The sequence below is a fragment of the Motacilla alba genome, chromosome 12 (assembly GCF_015832195.1).
Source record: "Motacilla alba alba isolate MOTALB_02 chromosome 12, Motacilla_alba_V1.0_pri, whole genome shotgun sequence".
Lineage (NCBI taxonomy): Eukaryota > Metazoa > Chordata > Aves > Passeriformes > Motacillidae > Motacilla > Motacilla alba.
In genome coordinates, this window is record NC_052027.1 from 11,190,388 (window position 1) to 11,202,400 (window position 12,013).

The following is a 12,013-nucleotide window of genomic DNA, read 5'->3' on the forward strand; positions in this document are numbered from 1 at the left end:
CCGGCGTGCGGGGACCGGGGCCGGGGGGCGCCGGCCGGGTGGGCGGCGGCTCCGCAGCCAGAAATTAGGAGCAAACCGAAGGCTGCGCTCCGCCCCTGCCCCGCCGCTCGGTCCGCGCAGCCGGCGGGCAGTGCGGACCCCCCTGCCGGCTCCCCGCCCCCGGAGCGGCGGCGGCGGCGGGAGGAGGCGGCGCCGGGCGGCGGGATGCGGAGCGGGGCCGGGCGGCGGGCGGGCGCGGCGGCGAGGGGCAGAGCCCGGCGGGCGGCGGGGCGGCCCCGCTCCCCGTGAAGAGGCGGTGCGGCAGGGCAGCGGCCGCCGCCATGCAGCCCTTGCGCCGGGCCCCGGCGTTGCTGCTGCTTCTGGCCGCCGGTGAGTGAGGCTGGCGCGGGGGGAGTCGCTGCCATCCCTACGGGCTGGGCGGCGGGTGGGTGTCCATCCCTCCGCGGGCACCGGGACCCCCGGCGGGAGGCGGGTCTGCTCACCCCCCATCCCGGGGAACAGCGGTGCGCCGTGGCTCCGATGCCCCGGGGCGCCGGGACCTCTGCAGCGGGCAGGACTCCATCACCCCGCCGTTCCCCGCAGGCACCGCTGACCCCGGGCACCGGGACTTGCGGCGGCTCCCATCTCCCACCCCTGCGTGCCTGGCACTGCCCCCCACCCGGGCATCAGAGCCCTCTGGGGCAGCCGCTCTCTGCGCCGGGACCCCCGGGGCTTGACAGGGCCCCCCCGCGTTCCCGGCATGGTGGGCTGGATGCACGTGGGTTGCTCTCCCGGCTCTCCTGCCCCGGAGATGGGGCACCCGGCCCGGGACCCGCGGGGCACCGGCAGCGGGGGGCGGCGGTCGCGGTTCGGCCCGGCCGGGGCGGTCTCGGCTGCGGCAGCGCTGCCCCACACCGCCCGTTTGGGTGTCGGTGGCTTCGTCTGGCGTCGTGGTGATTTTGCGAACTACCGTGAAACTGATACAAAGAACGGGCCACCACAAATTGCTCCACGATTCCCCAAGAGCCTTCTCTTGAAATTTGGAGGAGAGGTAGGGTGCCAGGGAAAGGCAGTTAAGTGCAGGAATAAATTATACTCGGAATAGTTGTGAAGGCTCTGCTTCTATTTTTAAAAAGTCTGAGGAAATTTCCCAACAAAGGGATCCCCCAAAGACCCATGAGGCTGAGATTGTCCTCTTCCTCCCTAATCCATCCCTTTGTACAGAAATCTGGTTAGTGTGGAACAGGAGTTCTGAACGGGGACATTTGAAGTGTGGGGGAGTCTTTGTCTTGAGTCATTCTGACAGGGAAGGAAGGGCTGACTTACCAACCAGTCACTGTCTTCCAGCACGACCAAGCTGTGAAACAGTGACATCCAGTCCCCTGGCACATCTCTCTTATTACCCCAATCTCCTGAAAATGTTCATGGGGGAATGTGTCATCTGCAGAGCCGCTCTGTCCATGGGCTGTTAGTCTCTGTCATCTGAGGCTCCTGAAAGAGAAGAGATAAAGCCTTATAGGTTCGCAAACAATAGTGAGCTTAAAGAGCAAAATGGATCTGAAAACCTGTTGGGGTTTTGTGCCAATACTCTGTGGCACAGAAGCACTAAATCTTTCCGGAGCTGAGGAGGGAGCCAGTTCTGTGGTTTCCTCCAGGCAGGTTCTCCACACTAAGGGAATACCTTGGGCACAGCTGGCAAAGGTTCTTCAGCTGCATCTCAGCAGGAAACCCCTGTGCCCAAATTCAGCCAAACCTCTGCCTCTTCCAGAGAAGAGTGTAAGATGTGGGGGGGGGGAGCTTCCACAATCCCACCCTGCCAACCTGCCAGCGAGGGTTGACCCCATCCCCATAGCTGGAAAGCTATGTTTGCTCTGCACAGGAAGGAGAGGGAGCTCATGGTGGTTTTAAAATGTGGCAGCCAAAAGGACCACCACTGGTACTGCTGTGCTGAGGGGAGGTTATGCTTCCTATTCTGCTGAGGCTGCTGGAAACTTTCTAGTAGTGTTGTCCAGCTGGTGGTGATATGGAGGATTTGGGTCCTTGGCTTTCCCTGTGATCCTCTCTGCTGTCCTAGCAGGGAGAGGCATAGGGCTGGGAGGTGAGAAGTAGCTTCCAGGGACAGCTCAATTCCTAATCTAGTGAAATTTGTAATCCTGGTGGGCTGTGGCAGTACTGTGGGGCTGGACTTGGTAGGCCAGGTCTCCCCAGACCAGTGGGCTTCTACCTAGATGGGAGGTCACAAGTGGAGATGCAGACTGCTGGGAATTTGCACCTCAAGCTTTGTTCTAGGTAGCAACTTTGCTTGGTGGTTCAGGATCAGTTTCAATCTGAAATAATTCAGTGCACTCTGGCCTCACTTCTCCAGGAGCACAGGACAGGAACAGTTAATACCTGAGAGAGAGCTGGGTTGACTGTGTGCAGTTCCCACATTTCCCTGAGCTGGGAGCCTCCATAGACCTGCAGGGTGTGCTGAAATGGGACATGTGCCTCATCAGGGTCCCATCAGACTGCTGGGCAGCACAAGTCTGTTGGCAGAGTTTGGAAACATCTCTCCAGGCTCTAGGGTATCTGAGCCTCTTCGGTTTTGCAAGTAGAAAAATGATGCAGGGGGGAAGGAGGGAATTGGTCTCCTTCCTCTTTTTGTCTCCCCAGGTGGTTGTCTGCATGTGGGCTGTTTAAGGGCTTTTTTTTCTTTCTGCCTGCTTAGAAGATGTCTTGTTAGCATTGTGTGAATGAGCCAGAGATGAGGGAGTATAGATCAGGATGAATGAAAATTCCCTGTAGTCAGTTTTTCCTTGGCCGCCTCACTGCCATAAGGAAATGTTCAATTAATTACAGGCATCAGGGGTAGAAATAACCACATTAAGCCCTCAAGGGGAAGCTGCCGGCGACGAGCTGCAGATCAGAGTGCACAGAAGTTTTCCCACTTGCTCTGCCGGGGAAGAAGCTGTGGCATTGTGTGGGTACCTGGGCGAGCAGCAGCACTGACAGCCCCGCTGCAGGGCTGGGGCAGAGGGGCTGCAGGAAGGTAAACCATGGCTCCCAGCTGGTGCTTGGGTGGACTGGCTCCTCATTCTTGCTGGCTGTTTGTTGAAACCAGGGCACTACTGAAACACGTAATCCCAAAAGAATGGAGAGAGGCTATTTGTCAGCCACACGAGCACAGCCTGCACCGAGGCCAAGAAAACACGTGTGTTGGTTTATTCAGAGGGCCAGGGATGCTGGCAAGGAAGGTGCACCCTGCTGGGGCTCAGATCGGTCCCTCACTGTCCCTGTGCCTGGTGAAGCCCTGTTGTGGTTACCAGGCTTTGGATGTACATTTTTGGTTGGGGTCAATTTGTTACTGCTGGGAAACCAGCTTTGCAGCCCTCCCTCTATATGCCAGCTGCAACCATGGCTCCTCTTGTCCTGCCTGGTGTTGTGAGGGTAGTCAGAACCTATATATGTGCCCTGGGACCATCAAACCTTTGCATGAGCTTTTTTTGCCTAGGATACCTGAGGCTGTTTGGGGAGTGGAGCCTCTTGGGGATGCAGTGTGTGGCAGGGTGGTTGTCATTGCTCTGCTGCAGGGGCTGCAGTGGAGTGTTTTGTGCTCAGTGTTATGCCAGGGGATTTAAGGACCTTTTGGCGTGTAAAAGGTTTCAGTTACATTTTGACAGGTGACCATGTCTCAAGGGAAGTCCCTCAGGCACCTGGGGTATTGCTTGCTCTGCCTGGGTAGGAAGGCTTTGCAGAAGAAGCGGGCAAGTGTCATTATTGAGTGTGCTGGAAATCAGAGTGAGCATTGTGGGGCACACAGTCCAGGCTGGGACAGAGTGAGGAGAAGCAGCATAGGCCTGGTGGGTCAGATGAAATGCTTTGGGCCTGTGAGAGGGCAAAGAAGTCTGTGGGCTATGGTTTTTCTCTTAGATCAGTGGCTTTCATCCCATGGTCTGTTAGCCCCTGGGGGCCTGTGGGCTCCTTGAAGAGGCCTGTGAAGGATAACTGAGGAAAGAAAATTCACTTCTACTGTGTAGAACTGTCTACCCAGTGCTGTTTTCCCAGGGGCTGCATCTCCCTGGCCCCGAGCTGGGAGCTGCCATTGTCAATAGCAAGAATCGAGGAGGGGAGCAGACGTTGCAGCAGCAGAGGAGGGAGGTGTGAAGGCTACGAGACAATCCAGGGAGGGAGTGAAGGCAAACAGTCTGGGAGACTGCGACCAAGTGAGATTGTGGCTTCAGGCATGAATGGTTGAGCAGAGGGGGGAGGACAGGCCGGCATGTTGAAGTGTCTGTGACCTGCTTGCATGGAGTCTCTCGTGGGTGAATGGGTGGAGGTGTTTGAGGCAGTCTGGATGTTACAGATCCTAACCACAGGAGACCTGACACATCTTGGCGTTGGGATGGGGATGCCCAGCAGCCCTGGACACCAGGCCCCAGTCTGACAAAGGGCACATCTGCAAAAGCAGGTGCATGCCCTGGCAGTGCCTTGCTGTTTCCCATGGGTATACCTGGGCCTGCGTGCCGTGGATGTTCTCTGCTGAAGTACCGAGGGAGCAGATGTTGGCAGTGCTCTGTGAGGTGGTGCCCACCCAGTACGTGCAGACACACACTCCCTGCAGCTGGGTGGAGCTGGAGCTCTCATTGTGCTTGCTGTAAGGAGCAGTAAAAGCTCAAAGATGCTGGCACAACATCCCTCTAGAGAGCTGTCCCATTGCAAGGGCTTCTTCCGTTGTGCCTTGTTGCTCTTCTTGGTGTGGGTGGGTAAGTATGTGCTCCCTGCAGACCGAGTGCTTTTCCTATTGCTTTCTAAAACATGCTGGAGACACAGGAAGGTGGATGGTTTTAGAAGGACACTCAGTAAGGGACCTGGTTTCTGGCAGTAGCAGAGGAGGATGGCAGTCTGATCTTGTTTTCTGAAGCCCTAATTGCAAATGATCTCTGAGATTAGGGCCATGGCTGGGTGTGTAAGTAGTCTAGTGCAGTGTGGGAGAGCAGCAATAGGGCTGTGTGGGAGCTACAGTGGGAGAGTTCTCTTAGGTGGTGTGTCCCAGAGCACTATGGTCTGTAATTCTGAATGAGGACCAAAAGACTGTGTCTGATACTCAGTCATCCCATATGCTTCCCTGCAAGCTGTGGAGGTTTGGAATGCAGAGGCTCCAGGTGACTGTGTGGGAATCAGCTTGGACATCCCTCAGTCAAACAACATTTCTGCCTCTTCCTCCACTGGCCATGGTCGGGATCCCTTTTTGTTATTGAAATTACTCTGCATTTTGTTGTGTTCTGGAAGTGGTTTGTGCCTTGACCGTTCTGCCGTGGGGCCTCTCTCCTCGCTGCCCTTGGGCCTTGCTCCCCAGCCTTTCCAGGCACAGTGGTCTGGGGGAGGGAATATCCCTGGCAGATGCTTCCCTCATCTGGTCATTGTGTTTCTGTCCTAACTGATTATCGGTAAATGACCCATTCCTGACCCAGCTCTCCCAGGAAATAACATTGTTGGGTAGCTCCTGGGTGTGGGGTGGGCTTGAAAGGAAGGTCAACGGTAGCAGGGCCAGATGGACATTCTTGTGGCTGCTTCGTTGGCGATACCACCATGCTCTGACCTCCCTCCCTGTGCAAGTGTGCTTGGGTGGGGTGCGCAGGCTCTGCTAGTTGGTGGTGACAGACAGGTAAGTCAGAGTGTGCCCCAGGCAAATGTTCTTCTCTTCAGCAGGCTGATCCTGCCTCCTTGGCACTGTGATATAGCCACAACACTCAGGAAGGAGAGGTAAAACCAACCTTCTGTTGGGTAAACTGTTGAGCACTCCAGCCCCTCTACAGATCAAGCTGATGTGGTGACATCTTAAGGGATGATTGTGTGTTTCCTTGGAGAGAAATTGACGTTTGCTTGTTACTAATTAGAAAGCAAAAAAAAAAAATTAAAGGCTTTTTGACACAGTCACAGCTTTCAACAGCTAGATTCCATTTCATCTCCCCAAATCCCTCTTCTCATTTCAGCTGGACACAAAAATGACTTATTTCCTCTTTAATTTCTAGTCCTGTTCAGTAAGCCAGTTGGGAGCTTTTAAATAGCTGCCCTGTCCCATGGAGAGGTGACTTGCTTTGTGGCAAAGGGAAGAAGTGATTTTTGGTCAGCCAATGTAGAAAACACTTTGGGGTTCTTTTAGAATTATTTAGAATTGTGAAACTGCTTTTATTCACAGCACTTCGTGAGAAAGATGGCAGATAGTCTTTCTTCAGATTTTTTTTTTCTGTTGTTGAGTGAAACTCCCTCATCTCCTTGTCTGAGGCTGTTGTGTTGAATCCTCTGCTGAGCTGAACAGAGCAAGCTTCGCCACTTTGACTTAGAGCTGTTTCCTGAGGGGTCACTGGGGTCAGCACTAGCAAACTCTTTTCATCTGTATCCTTCTGGCTGGCTTTTTTTCAGTGGCCTCAGAAAGGTAGCACTGCAGCTTTATTCCCTGCTGCTGGAATCGCCCCATTCTGCTCCTCACAGAGGTGAAACATCTTTTGCATTGCCTCCACACGTCACCTCTGTGGGTGCTGGCAGCCGGACAGCGTGCGGCCAGCGCAGGAGCTCCCATCCCGGTTTTGGTGCTCTCTGCCTTTGTTCCCTCTCCCCTCTCAATCTACCTCTCCCACTTTCTCTGCTTTCTGGCCCCTCCTCTGTCTGCTCTGGGAGGGTTTTCCTCCCGTGCTCTAAGCCCTGCTGTTTCCCCGAAGGCTGGCTGCCCTTTTTAGCATGCAGAGCCTCATCTCCTCCAGGTTACGCAGAGGTGCCGCAAAAATAGAAATGAGAGACAAACGCCCCATTGAAGCAGCTGGTGAGCCCTGGCTCTGTTCCCTGCTCCCTCCCATCTACAGTTGCAGGTCTTTATTCGTTTGTTTCTTTATTCCTATCACTTGATCTGCATTTCAGAATACAAAATCAGGAGGCTGATGGCTGGTAGAAGTTGTCTAATCCCTGTTACCCGTCCTAGGAGGAAAATGGCCTGCAACTGAGGTCTTGGGCATTAGATTTCCTTTCTCAGCTGTGCTCCCCTGCCTCCCAGCTCAGCTCATGCTTTGATTCTTTCTTTGCCTTGGAGTTGACAGCTGCGTGGAGCTCCTTTATGTGAGGCTTGAAAGAGAGGGGGAAGATGGCAAATCTTCGGGCTGCTTTTTGGCACCCCAAGCCTTTGGGCTTTTGCTGCTGGTGCAGAAGGCATGAATGAAGTGATGTCAGGATGGTGTCTGGAGAGGTACTGATTTGTACCCTGGTGTGGTGGTTCTTTATGCCCTGGGGCATTCAGGCTGGTGCTGGCACAGAGGGTTCCCCCAGTCTCTGCATCCCGTGCCTGTAGATCAGACCCCAAAGTGTTACTCACATCCACCCCAGGGACAAGACACCTGCTGTGCTCAGGCTGTGCATGACTCATTCTTAGGGATGAGGTGGTGTAGTTTTATCTTGGGCTGAGGAAAGCACACATCCCAGTAAACCAGATAATGCAGCTTAGGGGGTTTTAACTGGGTAAACACTTCAGCGTTAAAGGAGGGTAAACAAATTCCCAGCATCTGAGCTTCCCACATGGATGGAAATAGCTCTCTGGATTACCAGGTTCACCTGCCATGAGATGTGTGTAGAAGGGGTGGGATGGGCTCTGCCTGAGTTCTGTAGGCAGCCCTAACAGAGTGTAGCTGATGGAAAAGAGATTTGAGGCAGTGTAGATGCTGGCACAGAGGTACATTTTGAGACTTTGCCTTGCTGCTGGGGAGACCCAGGATGTGCTTTGTAGTGTGGCTGGAAAGCTGAGGTGCCACATCAGCCATGTCTCTGTAAATGGGAGTCAGGGGAAACTGAGGCATTGGAGTGGATAAAGAGCTTGCTCAGGATCCAGGCAGTCAGCTGCAGTCACATATAAACCAAATATTCCATATGGCCTTGGACCTGCTATGGTCTCTTCCAATCCTTCTACTCTCCTTTGCTGGATAACTTTGAGAATAATGTTTCTTTTCTCCTCCTTGCTGCTCTCTGTCATGTTTGCTTAAGCTGTAAGCTCCTCAAGACAAGTGCTCTGTCTGGTGCTCCATCAGTGATGTCTGTCAGCTGGGGAAGCTCACACTGGAGCCTGCTGAGCACCCCAGAACCAGCACAGGGCTGTCCAGGCCAGATCTTCCCGTGTCCGTGCTCACACACAAGGGGTATGGGAGCTCTTGATTCCAGCTGTGGACTTCACTGTGCTTGGCTCAGGAGTTGGCACATCCCTAGAGATGCCCTGAGGTGTTTTGGTTGGCTCTGTCATGCTGCAGTAGCTTCCTTCCCCTTTGATACTCTGCCTGTTTTGCTATTCCCTTTTTGTTGCTGCTCAGGCCTCAGCTGATCTTGCCTTGGATCAATAGGGCAAAATAAACAAGACTGAGAAGTGCTGAAGCCTGGCCCAAGTGTGCATGTGAAAGGGTAACCAATATTGGATTTTGATGAGTTCAGAGAATAGTAGAGAAAGGTGGAGAGGGTCAGAGCAGGCAGAAGACTTAAGAAATACATTTTGGGCTTCCACTATTCCCAGGACAGGTTTAGTAATCCGTCTGTCAGGTGAGCAGCGACTCCCAAACTTTCTGTGCCAACTTGCCAATGTTTTCAATGAACTCACCAGGGCCAACCCCTCTGCCATTGCCCCATAGCCCATCGTAGCACTTGCCCTGATTTGGATTTGTGCTTCTGGGATGTGGAGTTGTAGGGCACAGTGAGGTGCAACATCAGGAGGTTGCCTGTCTGTGCCCTTGCCTGAAGGCAGTTCAGCTCTGCTTAAATCATTTCAAGCCTTGTGTATCCAGATCTGTGTGCAGCACCCAGGTGATGTCTCAGCAGTGCTTTGTAAAATCTCTGTTTCTAATACTTCACTACTCTGCAAGGATTTTCACATCTGCATTCCAGTGACATCTCAGAGCTGTTCCTAATACAGGAGTTTCTCCTCTTAAGACTTTTGATGGATGTTTTCTCAGCTTGTATCAGAAATGTTTTGTGCTTGTTCTCAAGGGGCTTATCACTTTATGCTATTTCTTTTCATAATATTTCTGTTATTCCCATTCTCAAGATCACCTAGCTGTACCTGTGGTTTTTCTGTGCAGTGAGGATGTCTCCTTGCTTTGTGTCCTTGGCTAATTTCATTATCGCCTTCCTACTTTTTGTTGCAAGGTCACTTAAGAAAATATGATAGAACAGCAGATCCAAAGACAAACTGTGAGGAATTTCACTAGTAGCCTCCCTCCAGCACAAGCCTCTGTATTTTTTTTTTTTGTATAGCCAATGCCTTACAGTTTTCCTGCTTGTAGGTGTCTTTTTTTGTGTCTCTTGTAATTCCTCATGAGGCACTGTATCAGATGTTTGACTGAAGTCCAGATGGATTAGAGCTGTTGCATTTCTGTTGTCTAGAAAATCAGTTATCAAAGAAAAATACCAAATTAGTCTTCATTTCAGCTTATTCAATTAGTTCAGTTCAGTGACGACTTCATTAACAATTGAGGAACTGAGTCTGAGCTGAGAAAGCAAGAAAACTTGTCCTTTTTCCTTCTAATCTATGAATAAAAATCAGCTGTGAGAGGATGAGATCTTTTAGTTTTGATGTGCTGAATGAGAGAGGGCTGCAAAACAAGTGGTTCAGTTCACCCAGATTAGTTACTTCACTTGCTTAACAAAACTGTTTTAAATATAAAACAGCTTTTAGTAATTTTATTTTTTCCTTATGCCTCCATATTTATAATGGTATTTAGTAGCTGAATAAAGCCAAGTCCCAGGTGCTGTTTTCTTGCATTTTGATTGGAATTCAATATGCATGTGAATGTACCTTGACACAAATCCCAATTAAAGTCTCATCTAGTTATCAAGAAGTGTCAGTCAATCCTTCTAATAGTTAAAATGGAAATAATAAGAGTGTAATGTTGATAGAAAAGTGCAAAATGCAGCTTGCTTTCCTGCTTAGTGTTAGGTGGATGTTTGCTGTTGTCACAATATAATTACCTGTAACGGTCAGCCCTTCCTTATGAAAACCAAAAATGTGAGTGCACTGAAGTTCAAACCAAAAAATAGATTTTCACCCTACAGATTTAAAACATGATTAATACTGGTTGTAGATAATATTGGTTTGAATCAGTCTCCCTGCATATAATATAGCTGTAGATCAGGACAGTCTGATAGAAACTGTCATTGTTCTCACAAGGCCAGAGTTTCATAGCTGAAGTATATGACATTCCACCTCCTCTCCAGGATGGGTGATTAACAAGGCACCTCATCCTTTAACAGAGGCAAAAACACCTCAGAGAGGGTGAATCATCACCCCAGAAAGAAGAGCCCCAGGCTGGATGATTGCTTGGTATTGACTCCTCCTGGATGTGAATGCTGCTCTGCATGCTTGTGGATGTTTCCCAAAATACCCTAATTTTCCTCCTCAGCTGAGAGCACAGCCCATCTTCAGGGCAGGTTGGTTTGGCAGGAATAGGCTTCAAGGGGAAGACAAGCCCAGTGGGTGTCATTCCTGTCTCTGATGTGTGTTTTCTGTCATTATACAGGGACCTTGTGCCTCTGCCTTGCCTCCTCGGAGGACCCAACTGCCGATGGCCTCACATCAACTTCCCTGCTGGAATTTGCTATGATGTCCCACCTGGAGGCCATGAATTCCCACGAGCAAACCAGACCAGAGGCTGCAGAGCCAGATCTTGCCACTGGCTCCCTGCATGCTGCTCCAGGGTCAGGCTTTGCCAGTGAGGAGAATGAGGAGTCCAAGATCTTGCAGCCCCCACAGTACTTCTGGGAAGATGGAGGAGAGCTCAACGACTCCAGCCTGGACTTGGGACCAGCAACAGGTAAGTTCATTTTACCCCATTCTTCCTCTCACTCTGCAAGGACTCTGGGGAAGCAGAAGAATACAGGGATCCATCTTCCTGCTTTGACACAACTCTTGCTAAGAGGGCCTGAGATTAAATGTCAGCTCTATTTTCTCACCTCAGTGCCTGATGTGTCCCCAGTGAACTCTGAGCAAGCACAGGCTTTAGAAACCAAGTTACAGCTGAGCTTTTTATTCCTGAGCTGCTATGAGCTGGGAAAAGCACTGCCTCCATCTAGTTTCCCATTGCCTCATGCCCTCCTTTCACTTTCTCCCCTTTATGCTCTCTTCTCTCTTGTTTTTTTTCTGTTGCTGTCTATTAAGCACAACTTTAAGGTCTCAAGAGCCCAACTGAGATCAAGGCCATCTTAGAGTTTGAGTCAGAACTGAGTTCCCTGTGTCAAATTCTGGATTCCTCACTCTGTGATTTCAGTGGAGATTTTGTCCAAGAGAAAATGGCAAGTTTTGTCCCTTGGGCAGCTGTCCTGTTGCCTACCCTGTCCTGCTACTTCCTGAGAGGTCATGACCAAAATGGGTTTCTTTGGCATTTGAGTTCGCTTCCCTCTCTGGAGTGTTTTTCTGAGACCACTGAGTCCCCTCAGTAGTCTCTCCCCAGGCCCCTCATTGGCTTTGAGATGCTCTCAGAGAGAGGGATGGGAGGAAGGAGGAGGTGCATTGCAGGGTTTCCAGTAGCTTAGGAGATTATTTCACATGCTCCTGCTCTTAAGTGTCATGTGGGGCATGTATTAAGTGTTACCCAAGGGCCAGGCTTCTGCCTTATCCCTCCTCCCTTCTGCAGTATCGCTCTCGGTAGATCTGACTGAGGTCTGCAATTAGAAAGCACAAGTCTTGTTTTGTCTCCTCTCCTATTTCTGTGACCTTAAAAAACACTTGTGCTCACACAGGACTGAGAGCTGCCACAGAGCTGTGGCTTGGGTTGCCCACTGGGGCACAGCGCATGCTGTGTGGGGCGAGGGCCATCCCAGCTTAGGTCTCCAAAGCCCTTTGCTCACTGGCAGTGCTGCTAAACCTGTCTGGCTGTGCTCTGTCTGCCCTGGGGCACTTGCAGGACTGGCTGTGGGGCAGCTTTGCCATGCAGCGGTGCTGGGGGTGGATGGTGCCAGTGGGACGGGGCTGTTGTTGGGATGGCGCCGTTGGGATGATGCCGTTGGGATAGCACTATTGGGATGGAGCCGTTGG

The 12,013-nt window shown here is 51.6% G+C and overlaps 1 protein-coding gene across 1 annotated transcript in view; it reads left to right on the forward strand.

Annotated features, from left to right (window-relative positions):
• Positions 1 to 12,013, forward strand: part of PODXL2 (podocalyxin like 2) — a 32,632-nt gene continuing 20,619 nt past the window's right edge. Inside the window, exons 1-2 of the mRNA XM_038149441.1 lie at positions 1 to 369; positions 10,500 to 10,793. Coding sequence (XP_038005369.1) covers positions 321 to 369; positions 10,500 to 10,793 — 343 coding nt within the window. The 5' untranslated portion in view covers positions 1 to 320. The remainder of the gene's footprint in view (positions 370 to 10,499; positions 10,794 to 12,013) is intronic.